General features: G+C 39.6%; 1 protein-coding gene across 1 annotated transcript in view; it reads left to right on the top strand.

Annotated features, from left to right (window-relative positions):
- Nucleotides 1-564: 564 nt before the first annotated feature.
- The window catches only part of DNAH8 (dynein axonemal heavy chain 8), a 438,788-nt gene continuing 419,453 nt past the window's right edge, over nt 565-19,899 (top strand). Inside the window, 4 exon segments of the mRNA XM_056137311.1 lie at nt 565-783; nt 890-1,024; nt 2,627-2,711; nt 10,406-10,554. Of these exon segments, the coding sequence (XP_055993286.1) occupies nt 574-783; nt 890-1,024; nt 2,627-2,711; nt 10,406-10,554 (579 nt within the window). The 5' untranslated portion in view covers nt 565-573.

The following is a 19,899-nucleotide window of genomic DNA, read 5'->3' as shown; positions in this document are numbered from 1 at the left end:
GAACATCATTGGTATCCCTGTGGGAGAGGGAGACGGATACATTAGTGATGGGTGTGGTGTTGGTATTCTGTATGTAGGGCTAGCACATGGTTCCCTGTGTATGTAACACATTTCAGTAACTTGCAGTCATTCCAAAAGAAACTTAAAAAAAAGTATTTTTCTAGGCCTTTAGACTTCGCTTTTTTAGATAATATAGTGAGTGATAAATTATTTTGCTACTTGTCTAGCTTCAAGGGGAGAGATAATTTAACACCACAATACAGATTATTGCGAAGTTTAAAAAAACGTTTTATAATTGTAGGTTTTGAAATTTAAGGTGACGTGCCAGAGCAAAGAGTGGATAACATGAATGACACAAGAGATCCATCCCCTCAGGCAGATCCTCCTGTTTCTTCAGAAGAGACAGTCCCTTCTGTTCCAGAAGAGAATCCTTCCCAGCCTCAGGAAGAGAGCCCTCCACCAACTTTGGAAGAAGAGGCTGCTGCTCCTTCCAGCGAAGAGCTTCCCGATTCTACAAGATTCTCTGAAAGACGTGGCACTGCTCTTCCCAAACAAGTTTCTATCAGTGATTATATGAATCTCATCCCTTCTGATGAAAACATAGATCTTGCAGAGGAGGAGGAGGATGAGGCCAACTCTCACAGAGTACGAGTGAGGCCGACGCCCAGGCTGGCTCAATCGATGCTTTCTGATGTAGTTTCTCAATCTTCTCATAGATCATCGAAGTATCGCAGAAGCATGAGTGGCCTCACCAATGTACAGGAAACTTTGAAAGAGAAACAGGTTTTGCTTAATTAAGATTTTTCATGTGCCTCACTTTACTTTCAGATGAAATGTTGCACAGGGTTTTCTTAATAATTACAGTCCTTACATGATTTTCATTCTTTAGGCAAGATACAGAGATGCAAGGGAAAACCGAAAAATGAAGATTGACTCTACATACAAATATATATTTGAAATTCTAGGAGAAACTCTTGGCCTGGACATTTTAACTGTTGAAGAATTAATTTTGGATTGCCCATCTGTAAGTTTAACTCATTGTTAAATTACTCTTTGAGGAGTGATTGATTTAAGCATTTGTCATGAACAACAGAACATTTGGAAAGAAAAGTTTGGAGTTATACTGACTAACGAGAAATCTACAATTACAACCAGTTGTTTCTAGTTATCTTTTCTTTGGGGCAGAGGAAAGAGAAGCATTAACAACTAGAATTGGAATAAAATTGAGCTCAAATAGTTGTAGACATTAAAAGGAGAGACAAAAAATTGTATTTTAAAATACAGATCATATTAAATACATATGCAAATAACTTTGTCTCAACATGTCAGAGACAGCCCTGGATTTTAACTCTTTTTCTGGCATAATTATTCATACTACCAGTCACTACTTAAAGTGTCCCAGTATCTCCCTCGCCCAAAGAGGCTTTAAAAAAAATTGGGGGGCCATATCCAGATATCCAGTGGTGCTCAGGGCTTACTCCTGACTCTGTACTACTCCTGGTAGGACTCAGGACCATATGAGGTTCTGGGGGATCAAATCTGGGTCATCTGTATGCAAGGCAAGCACTTGCTACACTATAGATCCAGCCCTCAGAGAAAATATTCTTAAAAGTTGTCTTGGAGAATAGAAAATTTCCCTTATTAACTAAAATTTTGTTTGACCAATTTTGAATTATGGTTCAGTAATTATAATTTGAGCCACGAGATGACTCACAGGACTGAGTTGCATATTTTGTAAGTGATAGCCCCTGTTCTAGCAGCTCCTGAGCCCTTCCTTCCTTCCTTCCTTCCTTCCTTCCTTCCTTCCTTCCTTCCTTCCTTCCTTCCTTCCTCCCTCCCTCCCTCCCTCCCTCCCTTCCTCCCTCCCTTCTTTCCTTATAGAAATACATGCATGGGGCCAGAGCGATATCACAGCAGGTAGGGCATTTGCCTTGCACATGACCAACCAGAGTTTGATTCCCAGCATCCCATATGGTACCCCGAGCACTGCCAGGAGTAATTCCTGAATGCATTATCTAAGAGTAACCCCTGTGCAATGCCGGGTGTGACTCCCCCGCCCCCCCCCCCCCAAAAAATGAAAAGGAAAACATAAGGAGAGTCAAAGAGAGAACCAAAGTACATATTGCAGGTTGGCAGTTTGTGATATGAGCATCAAAGAATGTGCAGTAATAGTTTACCTGTCTAATAATAGATTTTTAAAATGTTTCTCTCCAGTTATACTCACTCCTTTTATCCTTGAAAGAATCTGTGAGACCCAAAATTACTCAGGTGCTGTTCACGGTGCTGTTCTTGGCTCTGTGCTTAAGAGCGACCCCTGGTGGTGCTTGGGGACAATATGTAGTGCAGGGAATTGTACCTGGGTTGGTTGCAAGGCGAGTGTTTTAATCCCTGTACTATCTCTCCTAGCTCCTTGCTGGTTTTGGAGTTAGTAGTTCACATTCTAATCTTGCCACTGATGTATTTGCCTTTGTGTACCTTGAGTAAACATTTTGAGACATTTATTCTCATAAATCTACAATGTGATAAGGATAAAGGTATATACAAATGACCCAGCCCAAGACTTGAGTAGTTTTATTCTAGTTACCTCAGCATTTCATTGACCATTGCTTTCTATTTTATCTAACAGCTGGATCCATTTACACTTTTTTTCGTGAAGGATGGTATTAAGAGTTTGAAATTTTTGTACCAAGAGGGAGATATGCCTAGCTATGGTAAGGATGTCTTAGAGGTGAAATGTGCTAGCAACTAGTTAATGACTATTAAAAGTGCAATGCATCTTTTCTCTTAGACAATTCTGTATAAAGACAATTGACCAGAACTTTACAATACTGCTTGAATGATTTAAGAAGACATAATTCTTAGAGAAATAACTGCCTTCTCCTGGTGAATGCTCATTTCTACTAGAATTGGTTTATTTAAATTTACTTTATTATGGTATCACAGGGCTGGGGCGATAGCACAGTGGGTAGGGCATTTGCCTTGCAAGCGGCCAACATGGCCAACCCAAGTTCGATTCCTCCACCCTTCTTGGAGAGCCGGGCCAGCTTCCGAGAGTATCTCGCCTGCATGGCAAAGCCTGGCAAGCTCCCCGTGTTGTATTGAATATGCCAAACACAGTAACAATTGTCACAGTGGAGACGTTATTGGGCCCTCTCGAGCAAATAGATGAACAATGGGAGGACAGTGACATTGACAGTGATGGTATCACAATTTAAAAATAATATCGAAATCATCATTTTACACTTGCAGTGCTGCTTTGCCAATCCCACCTCTGATGGATTGAAATCCTTCCACCATTATCCCATGGGCCCCTATCCCCAACCACCCCTCCCTCTTTGTTTCTTAGTATTTTCATTTCAATTTAATTTCATGTTCCCTGACACGGGTGGAACCTTTTGTACCATGTTTTCAGATGACATGCTTTAGCAGATATCTTTGGAGCTAATTCTATGTAGATAGGAATATTTTTTCTTTTTATTGAATCACCATGAGATAACACAGTGAAAAAGTTATTCATGATTGGGCTTCAATCATACACTGTTCGAACACCTCTTCCTCCGCCAATATGCATTTCCCACATTGAAAGCTTATCATGTATATCCTTTTACCTCCTTTCAGTACTCAGTTTTTGTCCAGAGTGATCATTTCCAACTATTGTTGTCAGAGTGGTCTCCTATCTGTTCCCTATCTCCTATCTATCCTAACTGTCCCCTCTTACCTCACATGTGGCAAGCTTCCAACCATGGACCAGTCCTCCTGATCCTGATTTCGTCTGTCCCTAGGTATTAGTCATATACGATGCTTTATTATATCCCACAAATGAGTGCAATTAAGTTATGCCTGTCTCTATCCCTCTGACTCATTTTAATCATCACGATGTGCTCCATGTCATCCATTTATAAGCAAATTTTATGAAATCATTTTTCCTGGTGGCTGTGTAATATTCCATTGTGTAGATATATTATAGTTGCTTTATCCACTTATCTGTTCTCAGATACATGGATTGTTTCCAGATTCTAACTATTGTGAATAGTGCTGCACTGTATAGATGACTTTTCTGCATTGTGCTTTTGGACCCCTAGGACTAGTATTCCCAGGACTAGTATTTCTGGGTTGTGATGGAAGCTCAATTTCTAGTTTTTTTGAGAAACGCCTATATATATATATATATATATATATATATATATATATATAATATTTTATTAGTGAAACACCATGAGGTATAAGTTGTAGACTTACAAACTTGTGCCCATTCTTTCTGCACCACCAATGATCCCAATAGCCCTCCCACCTCCCACCTCATCCCCCCCATATTGTTTTTTACAGGCTGGATCAGCCATCATTCCCACCAAGGAATGAGAGTCCCTTTTTCTCCTTATCCACACCAGCACTGCTTGTTCTTATTCTTTTGATATGTGCCAGTCTCTGTGGTGTGAGATGTTATATCATTGTTTGATTTTCATCTCCCTGATGATTAATGATGTAGAGCATTTATTCATGTGCCTTTTGGCCATTTGTATGTCTTCTTTGAGGAAGTTTCTGTTCATTTCTTTTCTCCATTATTTTGATGGGGTTGAATGATTTTTCTTGTCAGTTCTACCAGTGACTTACATATGTTTGATATTAACACCTTATCAGATAGGTATTGGTTAAATAATTTTTCTTATTATTTGCATCTTGGTCACTATTTCCTTTGAGGTACAGAAGCTTCTTAATTTAATGTAGTCCCATTTGTTTATCTTTGCTTCCACTTGCTTGATCAGTGGTATTTCATCTTTGAAAATGTCTTTACCTTCAATGTCATGGAGAGTTCTGCCTAAGATTTCCTCTACCTTAAGGATTCAGGTGTGATATTGAGTTATTTAATCCATTTTGATTTGACTTCTGTGCATGGCATTGGAAAGAGGCGATAGTTCGTTATTTGCATGTTTTCCCAGCACCACTTATTGAAGAGCCTCCCCTTGTTCCACTTCATATTTCTTGTTCACTTATCAAAAATGAAATGATCATATACTTGAGTGTCTGTGTCAGGATATTTATCTATACCTATGGGTCTGTCTTTACTCTAATACCACTTGATCACTTGATCATTTGATACCCCATTACTCATCGATTTACTCGAGCAGGTGCCAGTAATGTCTCCATTCATCCCTGTTGCGTGCTAGTGTAGCCCAGTGGCATCTGCTCGTTCTAGGAACATGCAGAGCCTCAAACCGATCATTCAGGGTCTTGACGTAGAAGTCTGACCATCTTGTAGCTGGGCGACCATGCGATCTTTTGACGTCCTGTGAAATCCAGTCAGTAATGGCTCTAGTTCAGCAGTCGTCTCTAAACCTCATTACGTGTCCAGCCCATCTGATTTTTGATGCCTTGGCAAATGAGACAGCATCCCTGATTCTTGAGCGCTGACGGAGATCGGAACTCCGGATTCTATCTCTTATTTAAGTGAAGCGTGATACTCCAAGCATAGCTCTTTCGATTCCTCTTTGAGAGATCCGAATAGCGTTCTCATCCTGTTTTCGTAGGTCCCAGGTCTCTGAGGCATATGTTACTGCAGGAAGAACAGTGGAATCAAAGAGATGTGCTCGGAGCTGGAGGTTCTTTGTCCTGTTAGTTATTTCTTCGACGTTCTTGAAGGCATTCCAAGCCGCTCTCTTCCTCCTCCATAACTCAGGTGCCAGGTCATTCATCACGTTGATTTCTCGACCTAGGTATATATAACTGTTGCATTCGGAGATGGTGGTTCCGTTGAGAGTGAATGGACCATCAGGAACATGAACATTGTCTTTGTGAGATTCAGTTGTAATCCGACCTTTCCACACTCATGGTCGAATTTAGTCAGCATTTGTGCCACTTGGCTGATGTTTGGTGTTATTAGAATGATGTCATCAGCAAAGCGGAGGTGGTGTAGTTGCCGGCCATCTATCTTCACTCCCATTCCTTCCCATTCCAGTCACCGCATGATGTTCTCGAGGGTGGCACTAAAGAGTTTTGGTGAAATGGTATCACCCTGCCAAACCCCTCTCTTGACATGGATGATTACTTCTTTGTAGAATGGTGAGATCCTGGTAGTGAATCCGTAATAGAAGGATCCTTATGTATTGAGTTTGTACGCCCTGATTGGCTAGGGCTTCGATGACCCCTTCCGTCTCAACAGAATCAAAGGCCTTCTTTAAATCAATGAACGTTAGATAGAGTGGCATCTTGAACTCCCGAGAAACCTCAATGATCTTGGTTATCGTGTGGATATGGTCGATGGTGCTGAATCCTTTTCGGAACCCGGCTTGTTCGCATGGTTGTCCTTCATCTAGTGTTCTGCCAATCCTATTTAGGATGACTCGAGTTAGTCTCTCATTATATTACTTCATATTCCACAAATAGGTCATTTTAAATGACCTATTGTTTGTAGATGACAGACAATAGGCAGATTGGGCGATAGTTGCCAATGTCGTGGATGTCTCCCTTCTTGTATAGTAGTACAGTCCTGCTGGTTTTCCATTGGGACGGAACCTTGCATTCAGACAGGTAGCGTGTGAAGAGCCGAGCCCGTGTATTGATGAGTACTGACGATAAGTTCTTCAGGTGTTCAGGTCTGACCTTGTCTGGGCCAGGTGCTCTTTGTTTCTTTACTGACAAGATGGCGTGTTGGATTTAGGAAGGGAGAACATTGGGAAAGACATATCCATCCTGTGGAATTTGGAATATGGGCAAGTGGACATGGCTATTAAAGAGATCTGAGTAGAAGTCATGAATAATCTTCTCCATTGCCCTTCTGGAAGATGTGATAGATCCATCAGGATGTCGGAGGGCAGTCATCTTGGTCTTGAAGTTGGTGAAGGACAGGTGGGCATTACGAATACTTTTCCCAGCTTCTGCTGCATCTACCAGCACTGCTGCTCTCCTGTCTTTAAATGACAGGATCGCTTGATCGCTTCTCTGCACTGTTTTGCCAGCTCGGTTGTTTGCTTGCGGTTGCCTGAGGCATGTGCCAAGCCACGTTGGCGAATAAGTTCAAGAGTGTTTGAAGAAAGGTGTTTTTTTTTTTTTGTGGTTATTTCTCTCTTGGCATTCCTCGCACAATCATGGAGGTGCTGAATCATTCAATCGTATTCCTCGTCAATACTCTAATACCATACTGTTTTAATTACTATCACTTTGTAGTACATTTTGAAGTTGGGGAAGGGGATGTCTCTCATTTTATTTTTCCCAAGAATCGCTTTAGATATTCATGAGGGCTTACTGTTTCCTATTATTTTCACAAGTGTTTGATATATTACTTTAAAAAATGTCATGGACATCCTTTTAGAAATTTCATTGCATCTGTATAATGCTTTGAGGTTTATTGCCATCTTGATAATGCTAATCAGCCCTAACCATGAGAGAATTTGTATCACCTTTTCCTTTTGTTTTCTTGAAGTAGTGTTTTGTAGTTTCCTTTGTATAGGTCCTTCAGCTTGTTAGCTAAGCTGATTCTTAAATACTTAATTTTCTGAGGCAAAATTGTGAGAGGGATTTTGTAAAATATCTCTTTCTTTGCTTTCATTATTTGTATATAGGAAAGCCATGGGCTTTGTTTATTGATTTTATAACCTTTCACTCTACAGTACAAATCTATTGTTTCAAGGAGTTTTTTTTCTTTTTGGTATAATCTTTAGGTTTTTCTAGGTATAGTATCATATCATCTGCAAATAGTGAGAGTTTGACTTCTTCCTTTCCTATATGGATGCCCTTAATATCTTTTTCTTCCCTAACCACTATGACAAGTTATCCATTACTTTATTGAGTAGGAGTGGCAAGAGTGGATAACCTTGTCTTGTGCATGATCCTAGAGGGAAGGATTTTAGTTTTCCCCTATTGAGAATGCTTGTTGTGGGCTTGTGGTACATGGCTTTTACTATACTGAGGAAATTTTGTTCATCTCATCTCATCTCATCTCATCCCATATTATTGAGAGTTTTTGTCGTGAATGGGTGCTGGATCTTGTCAAATGTCTTCTCTGCATTTATTTATATGATCATATGGGGACTGGGAGACTGAGAAAGCAGACTTGGCTCTGGGAATTTACATTCTTGAGTGGGATAAATTTCTTTTATCCAAGAAATAGGGGAAAATATAAATAGTAGGTATGATTCTCTGCCAGCCTCCATCTGAGCACTTTAGTGCCAATATGCCATGTATCAAGTGTCTTTGGCTACAAGTAAAATTGTCTCTGGATTATCTAAGTGAAGAAGAAGTATTGGGTTATTAATACAATTCGGAACCATTTGAATAATCAGTCTTTGGGAAATACAGCAATAAAATGTTTCCAAGGATTTGTCCTGACAAAACTTTAATCCCCTTTTATCTTTCTGTGTCTCCAAGATTTATACACATGCCAACATGCCAAGAGTCCATTTAATTTAATTTTTTCATATTCATCTTTACAACTCTTGGTCTTGTGTCCTTCTAAATCACAGAACAAGAGGAAGCAGTCAGGCAAAAAGGATGGAAGACCTGGGCAGACAAAAAACGTTCATGTAGTTCTGTGATGGAGATTTAAGAATTATCTTCTAATAACATTTTAAATGACTTATTGTAAATACAAGGATGGTTGATTTTTGCATTTATTTGAGTTATTTCATTTTCTTTTTGCTGTTTGGGTTACACCCGGCGATGTATAGGGGTTACTCCTGGCCCTGCACTCAGGAGTTACTCCTGGCGGTGCTCAGGAGACCATATGGAATGCTGGGAATTGAACCCGGGTCGGCCGTGTACAAGGCTAACACTCTACCCACTGCGCTATCTCTCCAGCCCCATTTCATGGAATTCTTTTTTTTTTTTATTAGTGAAACACCATGAGGTACAGTTATAGACTTACAAATTTTTGTGCTTTGGTTTCAGTTATACAATGATCAAGTACCCATCCCTCCACCAGCGCCCATCCTCCACCACCACGGGTCCCAGCATCCTTCCCACACCTCATCCCCCCATCCCTCTTTTTTATTAAACATATGAGTGTTGGGTAACCTGTTTATATAATGCCATGTCTGACTATCCCATATCTTCAATATCTTGACGGCACCCTCCTCTTCTTCTGCTTCCTCTTCCTCCTCTCCCCACTTCCTGCCTCTTCTTTTTTTTCATTTTTTAGGTCACACCCGGTGATGCACAGGGGTTACTTTGGCTCATGCACTCAGGAATTATTCCTGATGGTGCTCGGGGGACCTGGGATGCTGGGAATCAAACCTGGGTAGGCTACATGCAAGGCAAATGCCCTACCCACTCTGCTATCGCTCCAGCCCCAGTTGCGCCTTCTTTTTAAAAGAAAAATTATTTTTTAATTATTATTTTTTAGTGAATCACCATGAGATACAGTTACAGACTTACAAACTTTCATGATAATGTTTCAGTCATACAATGATCAAATACCCATCTCTCCACCAGTGCCCATTCTCCACCACCAATGTTCCCAGTATCCATCCTGCCACCCCCCCCCCCAAATCCCCCCTCTGCTTCTGTGTCAGGCACATTCCGTCTTACTCTCTCTCTTCTTTTGGGTGTTACGGTTTGCAATACAGGTACTAAGTAGCCACCATGTTTGTTCCATAGTCTACTTTCAACATGCATCTCCCATCCAAAGTGAGCCCTCCAACAATCATTTACTTAGTGGTCCCTTCTCTATCCCAGATGCCTTTTCCCCCAGCATGAGGTCGCTTCCAAGCCATGGAGCAATCTTCCTGGCCCTCATCTCTACTATATTTGGGTGTTAGTCTCTCATTATATTACTTCATATTCCACAAATGGAGTCATTCTATGTCTGTCCCTCTCTCTCTCTCTGATTCATTTCACTTAGCCTGATACTCTCCATGTTAATCCACTTATATACAAATTTCATGATTCCATCTTTTCTAACAGCTGCATAGTATTCCATTGTGTAGAGGTAGCAAAGATTTTTTTAACCAGACATCTATCTTTGATATCTTTTAAAAACATTAAATAGTTCTAGTTAAGTGATTAGTTGTTATTGAAATTAGCTGAAGAAAGGAGTTAATAAAAGTTGGGTGTCAAGAATTTAATAGGAGACTGAATCTTCAGGGAACCAGTGTAAGCCATGTCTTTTTATTTGTGAGTTTAAGGATAAGTAGGATTTAAATAGGCAAATGAAGTACAACAGTTGATGCAAGACCCTCCCTGAAGTCAGGCCGAAGGGAACAACAATGCAGAGCTCAGGAAAAGCAGGAGAGAAGGCTATAAAGGAAGGGTTATTATCACTGACATCTTTTACTAATTAAAAATTTTTCCATAATCACATTGAAATTTTCTTTCAATAAAGGAAAGCAGGGAAAAAGTCTATGAAATACAAACTAATTTAACTTGTTTTGTCAGCTATGTGATTGTGTGTTAAGTCCTTGACTTTTATTTTCAGAATGTGGCCGAACAATTGCTGGAGCACACAAAGGAGCCAGAATGATGAGACTATACATAGACAGTGCACCAGAGCCAATAAGTGGAATATGTGTATTTTTTGTCCGCTGTCACAATGATATTAATTTAACTGCTAAAAATATTTATGAGGTATGTTTACATTTTCAACTATATAGTTATTAAACATCTTTGAGTTTTCTTGATAGATAATTTAAAAAAATTTATTAAAGCGCTCCGTGACGTATTCAGTATGCCAAAATCAGTAACAAGTCTCACAATGGAGACGTTACTGGTGCCTGCTCGAGCAAATCGATGAACAACGGGAGGACAGTGACAGTGACAGTGACCATAATTTACAAAGTTAATATTCATTGTTGAGTTTTATTCTATTTAAAAAATTTATTTATCTTTTTATTGAATTACAGTGAGTTACACAGTTACAAAATTGTTCATGTTTCAGTCATATAATGCCCCTAATATCCATCCCTTCACCAGTGTACATTTCCCACCACCAAAGTCCCTAGTTTTCTTCCCCCCACCCCTCTTCTTTGTTGAGTTTTAGACATCTATACTGCAGCACAGAGCCACTGCCAGTGTCAACTCCCCACCACCAGTATTCCTAGGTCCCTTCCCATATTCACCTCCTCCAGCCTACTGTTTTGATGGGCATCTTTTTTTATTTTTTATTTTTTATAAGTGAAACACCATGAGGTACAGTTGTAGACTTACAAATTTTTGTGCTTGGGTTTCAATTATACAATGATCAAGTACCCATCCCTCCACCAGTTCCCATTTTCCACCACCATGGATCCCAGTATCCCTCCCATACCCCATCCCCCCTGTCCCACCCTGCCTCTGTGGCAGGACATTCCCTTTTGCTCTCTCTCTCCTTTTGGGTGCTGTGGTTTGCAAAAGAGGCAATGGGTGACAATCATGTTTGGTCTATAGTCTACTTTCAGCATGCTTCTCCCATCCTGGGAGGATCCTCCCAACACCCTTTATTTGGTGCTCCCTTCTCTATCTGAACTGCCTTTTCCCTTAGCATGTGTGGCTGACCTCCAAGCCATGGAGTAAACCTCCTGGTACTTATATCGTCTATTCTTGGGTGTTAGTTTCCTATTTTGTTACTTTATGTTCCCTAGATGAATGCAATCTTTCTATGTCTATCACTTTCTTTCTGAGTCATTTCACTTAGCATGATACTTTCCATGTAGTACCACTTGTATGTAAATTTCATCACTTCATCTTTCCTAACAGCTACATAGTACTCCATTGTGTAGATGTACCAAAGTTTCTTTAACCAGTCATCTGTTCTCGGGCACTCAGGTTTTTTCCAGATTCTGGCTATTGTAAACAGTGCTGCAATGAACAAACAAGTGCAGATGTCACTTCGACTGTACTTTTTTTTGCCTCTCTGGGATATATTGCTGGGTCAAATGGGAGCTCAATTTCTAATTTTTGGAGAATCGTCCATAATGTTTTCCAAAAGGGGTGAACCAGTCGGTATTCCTACCAGCAGTGAAGGAGGGTCCCTTTCTTACCACATCCATGCCAACACCAGTTGCTTTTGTTCTTTTGGATGTGGGCCAATATTTGTGGTGTGAGATGATATCTCATTGTGGTTTTGATCTACATCTCCCTGATGATTAATGATGTAGAGCATTTTCTCATGTGCCTTTTTGCCATTCGGATTTCTTTGAGAAAGTTTCCATTCATTTCATCGCCCCATTTTTTGATGGGGTTGGATGTTTTGTTTTTGTGTAGTTCAACCAGTACTTTGTATATCCTTGATATCAACCCCTTGTTGGATGTGTATTGGGCGAATATCCTTTCCCATTCTGTAGACTGTCTTTGTATTTTGGTCATTGTTTTTTTTGAGGTGCAGAAGCTTCTTAGTTTAAGATAGTTCCATTTGTCTATCTCTGTTTTCACTTGCTTGGTCAGTGGCGTGACATCTTTAAAGATACCATTAGCTTCAACGTCATGGAGGGTTTTGCCAACTTTTTCTTCAATGTATCTTATGGATTCCGGTCTGATGTTTAGGTCTTTAATCCATTTTGATCTTACTTTTGTACATGGTGTTAGGCAGAGATCTGAGCCCATTTTTTTTTTTTGCATGTAGCCGTCCAGTTTTGCCAGCACAATTTGTTAAAGAGGCTTTCCTCACTCCACTTCACATTTCTTGCTCCTTTATCAAAGATTAGATGATCATATGTTTGAGTGGAGATTTGATGAGCATCTTTCTAAATTTTGTTATTAAAGTTTGGGTCTCTTGATTTCAGTACTGTTGATTACTTGGATATTTGGCTCTATCATTAACACCAACTTTGTACCTTAATTTTGTGACCTGCCCATGTTGCTTCTCATCTGTCTCTTCTCCCCTCCTATCTTTCTTTTCTTCTTTTCCATATACTATAGAACCAAGGTTGATCTGGGCATCCCCCCTTTAAAACATTGCATCCACTCATTAAGTTATTCTAGCTTTTATCATTCTGGCTTACTTCATTTAACATGTGTCTTCCCGTTCTATTCATGTTGCTGCAAATTGATTTCATCATTCCTTACACAGCTGTGCAGTATTCCATTGTGTAAATACCACATCTTCATGTTCTACTGATCTGTTGTTAGAAATCTAGGTTGATACCAAATCTTAACTATTATACTGAGTGCTTCAATAAATCCTGGTGTGCATACGTATTTTTGAATGAATACTTTTCTGTCCTAGGAATAGATACTTAAAAGTGAATCATATGGGAACTAAATTTTGAATTTACTGAGTATCCTCTATACTGTTTATATAAATTATTATACAGTTTACTTGCCTCTGATGGCCTGTTTAGGTTGTCTACTTCCTCCTCATTCAGTTTTGGGAGATTACATATTCCTAGAAGACTGTCCATTTCTTCTAGTTTCTCTAGCTTGATAGAGTAGAGTTGTTCCATAGTTAAATTGCCATGATGTCTTGGATTTCTGGAGACTCTGTTGCAATTTCTCCCCCTTTTGTTTTAGATGTGGGCTGGAGCGATAGCACAGTGGGTTGGGCGTTTGCCTTGCATGTGGCTGACCCAGGTTTAATTTTTCCGTCACTCTCAGAGAGCCCGGCAAGCTACCAATAGTATCCCGCCCGCATGGCAGAGCCTGACAAGCTATTCGTTTCGTATTCAATATGCCAAAAACAGTAACAACAAGTCTCACAGTGGAGACATTACTGGTGTCTGCTTGAGCAAATTGATGAACAATGGGAGGACAGTACTACAGTGCAGTGTTTTAGATGCAGTTTATTTGAGTCCTTTGTCTTTTTTTCCCTCGTAGGATTAGCCAGTGGTTTGTCTTGTTTGTTATATTTACTCGTTTTTGAAGAAACAGCTCCTGGTTTCATTGATTTTTTAAAAAATTAATTAATTAATTAAAAAATTTTTATTGAATCACCATGAGATAGTTAAAAGTTTTTATGTTTTGGTTACAATCACACAATGATCAAACACCCATCCCCTCACCAGTGCACATTCACCACCACCAGTATCCCCGGTATACCCCCCCTTTCCCATTCTCCCTCTGCCTCCATGGCAGAGATTATTCCCCATAATCTCTCTCTACTTTTGGGAATTATGGTTTGCAATACAGACGAGAGGTCATCATGTTTGGTCCTTTATCTACGTTCTGCACACATCTCCCATCCCGACCAATTCCTCCAGCCATCATTTTCTTAGTGATCCCTTCTCTATTCCATCTGCTTTCTCCCCTTTGCTCATGAGGCAGCCTTCCGGCTATGGATCATTGATTCTTTATATTTCTCTTTTGGATTCCATATTGTTGATTTCTGCTCTGGTTTCTATTATTTCTTCTTTATTAGTCTTTGAATTCATTTACTTTTTATTCTCCAGACATTTAAAAAGATTTCATCTTTTCTTCTTTCCTATTTAGGTTTGTATTGCTATGAGTTTCCCCTAAGTGCTGTTTTTACTGTGTTTCATAGATTTTGATAACTTGTTTGTTTGTTATTTGAGTCTCAAGGAATCTTTTTTTTTATTATTTCTTTCTTGATTTTCTCTTTTATCCAGCTGTTATGTAGCAGCATGTTGTTCAGTCCAGGCATTACAGTTCTCTCCATCTTCTTTTTATGATTAATTTATATCTCTGTGGCATTGTGGTCTGGTAGGATGCTTTTTGGTATGATTCTTAAGTTTTTGAATTTATGTAAGTTAGACTTAGGCCCTAAAATGAGATCTATCTTAGAGATATGTTCCATGTGCACTATAGAAGAACATATATTTGACTTTTTGAGGATGGATGGCCCTGTATAAATCCATTAGTCCCACCTCTCCTAGTTCCTCATTTAGGGCTCCTGTTCCTTTACTGATATCCTGACCATAGGTCCATCCAGTGGTGACAGGGTGGTGACGCCTCCTACTACTACTATGTTTCCATCCATGTGATTCTCTAGGTTTGTCAGTAAAACCCTTACAAACTTTGATGACCCAATATTTGGTTAGAATTTTTATTTCTTGGTCTTTTGTTGCCTTGATCAATAAGTTGTGTCTATCCCTGTTTTTAATTGAATACAACTTTCTTTTTATTGAATACAACTTTATCTGATATAAGTATGGTTATTCTATAATTTTTTGGTTTGCTTTCCATTGGCTTTTATAGTTGTTTTTCATCTTTTTACTCTGAGCCCATCTCTATTCTGTGATTTTAAATGTGTTTTCTGTGAACAGCAAATGGATGGATTTTGTTTCCTGATCCAACTTGTCCACTCTGTTTCTTCTGATGGGAGAATTTGGTTCTTTGACATTCAGGGATATTCATGTTTTAAAGGGCTGTGTTGCCATTTTACTGTGTAGGGCTGTGGCTTCTGGAATTGGTTATTTGAATTATGTAAGTCACCTTTCAATAAATCATTCAGTCCAGTTTGGTTATCACAAATGTTGTCAGCTCTTATCAGCTCTTGTTTGTCTAAGAATGATTTTTGTCTCCTCCTTCCCACCTAAATGAGAGCTTTGCTAGGTAGTGGATTCCAGGTTGGACGTTTCATTCAGTAATTTGAATGTGCCATTCCAGAGTTTTCTTACCTGTAGCATTTCATATGAGATTTATGTTATGACTCTTAATTTACTTCCCTTATATTTATGTTTTTTTCTTCATTATTGCTGCTTTAGAAGTTTGTCTCCTCTTTGATTTTTGTATTTTGATTGCTGTGTGTATTGGTGTGGTTCTGTTTGGGTCCATTTTGGCTGGTACTCTTGAATCTGTGCAGCTGCCTCTCTACCGAGAGTGGGGGAGTTCTCAGTTGTCATTTCTCCCACCACTTTTCTTTCCCCTGACTCCCCCCCACTTTATGATATTCCTGTAATTCAGAGAATATTTTTCCTGTTTTTGTTCATTAAGTACCTTACATTTTCTTTCATTCTTTTCCTTTTCAATTTATCAATGCTGGCCTGCATTTTGTCTTCAAATTTATCTGTACGGTTCTTTGCCTGTGAGATTCTGTTACTATGGCTTGTTTGGGTGTGTGTGGCGGGTTTTTTTTTTTTTTGGCTTTTTGAGTCACAGCTGGTGGATGCTTAGGGGTTACTACTGGACCTGCACTGAGGAATTTACTCCTGGTGTTGCTCAGGGGTTGCTGGGGATTGAACCCTGGGTCAGCCATGTTGCAAGGCAAATGCTGTACTATCACTTCAGCCTGCTACTGTGTTCTTTATCTCCTTCATTTTCATTTGTATAGAATCTCTCATCCTCTGAAAAAGTTCTTCCTTGAGCTGATTGAATTTATCACCTAGTGATTGCTTAATTTTTCTGGCAAGTGCTTGCTTAATTTCTCTTATCAGTGCAGTGAATGTTAATTTTAGGTCCTCATCAACCAGGCTCAAGCATTTTGATAGACTTATCAAATGTCTAATCTGGGTTTACTGGGTTTATCTGGGTTTCTATTCTTATTTTGTGAATTCAGTTGAATTTCCCCATTGTTCTTCAAGTTTTGTGGGTGTTAACGGTAGAGGCTTAGGTTCCCAGTTATTTGAGAATATATCTCTTAAGTTGTTAATGATAGGTGGATACCAACACTATATCTGCTGTTCAGGTTATCTTCCTCAACATGCAATGTTATTCGAGTATGTTCCCACCCCCAACTGTCAGCTAATTATTTAGTTGAGTTAACTGACATTTGAGTCACTGTGAGATAGACCCTTATAAAACAGTTCATGATTGGGTTTCAGTCATACAATGTTCCACTACCCATCCCTTCAACAGTGTACATTTCCCACCACCAATGTTCCTTGTTTCCCTTCCCAACACATCCCACACTCACCTTCCACCCACTTTTCTTCTTTCTGTCTCTCGTTTTGTGCAATATGGTTTGTAATACAGGTACTAAGAGGTCATTGTGTTTGTTCAGGGTTCAGTATTTTTATTGGGAAGCTAAGGCTGGAGTAGCATTTTTAACTGAGGGTGTGGATGTGACTGCCGAGGCTTCCAGAACTACAGGGAGGTGAGGTGAGGTAGCCCATCCCAACCCTGAGAAAGCCTGGAGATTTCAGTAACAGAACATTTGAATTTATGTTTGTCATAGATACCAGTCTGTACTCATTTTTGTGCTATCTCTGTTTGTCTTTAGTATCAGTGTAATGCTAGCTTTGTAGAAGCTAGGAGTGTTTTTTTTTTTTTTTTCAGTTTCCTGAAAGAACCTGAAAAGGATTGGCTGTGAGTCCTCTTTATTTTATTTTATTAAAATTTTTTTTAATAGTAAGACATCATGAGGTACAGTTGCAGACTTACACATTTTTGTGCTTGGGTTTCAATTATACAATGATCAAATATCCATCCCTCCACCAGTGCCCATTTTCCACCACCATGGATAATATCCCTCCCACCCCCCATCCCCCCCATCCCATCCTGCCTCTGTGGCAGGGCATTCCCCTTTGTTCTCTCTCTCCTTTTGGGTGTTGTGGTTTGCAAAAGAAACATTGAGTGGCAATCATGTTTGGTCTATAGTCTACTTTCAGCATGCTTCTCCTGTCCTGGGAGGATCCTCCCAACACCTTTATTTGGTGTTCCTCTCTTTATCTGAGCTCCCTTTTCCCCTAGTATATGTGGTTGGTCTCCAAGTTATGTAGTAAAATTCCTGGTACTAATCTTGGCCATTCTTGGGTGTTAGTTTCCTATTTTGTTACTTTATGTTCCCCAGATGAATGCAATCTTTCTATGTCTATCCCTTTCTTTCTGAGTCATTTCGCTTAACATGATACTTTCCATGTAGTACCACTTGTATGTAAATTTCGTGACTTCATCTTTTCTAACAGCTACAGAGTACTCCATTGTGTAAATGTACCAAAGTTTGTTTAACCAGTCATCTGTTCTCAGGCACTCAGGTTTTTTCCAGATTCTGGCTATTGTAAAGAGTACTGCAATAAACAGGCAATTGCAGATGTCACTTCGACTATACTTTTTTGCCTCTCTGGGATATATTCCCAGGAGTGGTATTGCTGGATCAAATGGGAGCTCAATTTCTAATTTTTTGAGAATCATCCATACTGTTTTCCAAAAGGGCTGAACCAGTCGGCATTCCCACCAACAGTGAAGGAGTGTCCATTTCTGTGAGTCCTCTTTAAAGGCTTGGAAAAACTCACAATGTGAATCTGTCTGGGCCTGCACTTTTGTTTTTTTGAGAAGAGATCTTTGATTACCATTTTGAGTTCCTCAATAGTGATAGATTTGTTCAGATGTTCCATATCTTCTTGGTTCAGCATTGGAAAGTTTTAGGAATATATCTTTCTTCTAGGTTCTCTTGCTTTGTCTCATAAAGATTTTCAAAGTAGTCCCTGATTAACCTTGAGTTTCTGTATCTATTGTGCTTTCCACATTTCATTTCTGATTTGATTAATCAGTTTTATCTTTTTATCTTTATGCGTCTTGTTAGTGATTTATTGATTGTTTTTTAAAGGAACCAGCTTGATTTCATTGATCTTTTTGATTGCTAACTTTGGATTCCAATTAATTAATTTCTGCTCTTTTTTAAAAAAAAATTTCATTCCTCTTGCCATCTTTGGGATCCTTTTGTTGTTGTTTTCCAACTTCTTAAGCTGTGTGGTTAAGTTATTCATGGGGCCTCTTCTTTTCTGATGAATACTTGTATGGCACAACTTTAAGCTTTCCTTTAAACACCACACCACTTTTGCTGTGTCTCACAAGTTCTGGTGGTTTGTGTCCTCATTCTTGATTGTATTCAGGAATATTTTGATTTCTTTTCTCTGACCCACTGGTTGCTCAGTAGTGAGATGTTGCATTTTCATGTTTGAATTGTCTCTCCATTTCTGTTGGTGATCAACTTCTATTTCACTGCAGCATAGTCATGTATGATACTTTATACAATATCTTGTTGATTTTGGAGGCAGGGGGTGGCACACTCTGTTGTTCTGATATGATCTCCTCCTCCTTTTTCCTTTCTTCTTCCTCCTCCTCCTCTTCCTCTCCCTCCTCTTTTTTCTCTTCTTCCTCCTCTTCTTCCTCCTCCTCCTCCACCTCCTCCTCCTCCTCCACCTCCTCCTCCTCCTCCTCATCTTCCTCCTGTTTTCAGGCCCAAATGATGTTGTCTGATAAATCTGTAAACCTTAAGGACACTCCTTTGTATATAATTTCCTCCATTGATGTTGCTGCTTTCAGTATTTTGTCTCTAATGCTTTTGTCAATCTGATTAGGAAATGGCTTGAAGTCTTTCATTTGGGTCTCTTTTACTAGTTACCATTTGGGCTTCTTGAACCTGGGTACTCTTCAACTCTGGGAACTTCCTTGTGATGATTTTTTGACTAATGCTTCATCATGGAATTTGCCTTCCTGGGATTCTGGGACTCTGATGGTTCTTATGTTGTTTCTCTATTCCAGAGTTCTCTTGTCTGCTGTTCATGTGTTTTAAGACTTTTTCCATATTCTTCTCTTGTTATTTCACCTGCCATTTTTCAAGTTCTGTCATTTGTGCTCGCAGTTTTCTCATTCTTCTCTAATGTTGTATGTAGTTGGCTATCTGTTCCACTGGTTCTTTGAGCTCCTTAAACATCCTCTACACTTTCTCTCTGAAGTTACAAAGAGGTCATATAGATGATTAATACTGACTGAGTCTTCAGTCACTCACTAAGTGTGTGGGGTTCTGTGGTGCTTTCCCATTGCTCCTATCTGCAGGGCTGTCAGTTTGCTCCTATCTGCAGGGCTGTCAGTTTATCAGGCCATTAACTCTGAAGGACTTGCCTGGGACCTTATCCCTCTCCAGTGCTCACCTGAGGAAGTAACAGAGTTTGGTAAACAGTGGGATGTTGCTGCAGGTAACTGCTAACTTGCAGCAATTCTGAAGGGCAGAAACTGGCTACTTCACGTAGCTGAGTTTTAATGTAGAACTGTAGCACTGTAACACTGTCCTTCATTGATTTGCTCTAGCAGGCACCAGTAATGTCTCCACTGTGAGACTTGTTACTGTTTATGGCATATCAAATACACCATGGGGAGCAT

This window comes from Sorex fumeus, unplaced genomic scaffold, assembly GCF_029834395.1.
Source record: "Sorex fumeus unplaced genomic scaffold, SorFum_2.1 ptg000123l, whole genome shotgun sequence".
Lineage (NCBI taxonomy): Eukaryota > Metazoa > Chordata > Mammalia > Eulipotyphla > Soricidae > Sorex > Sorex fumeus.
This window is presented reverse-complemented; position numbering and strand designations above follow the sequence as displayed.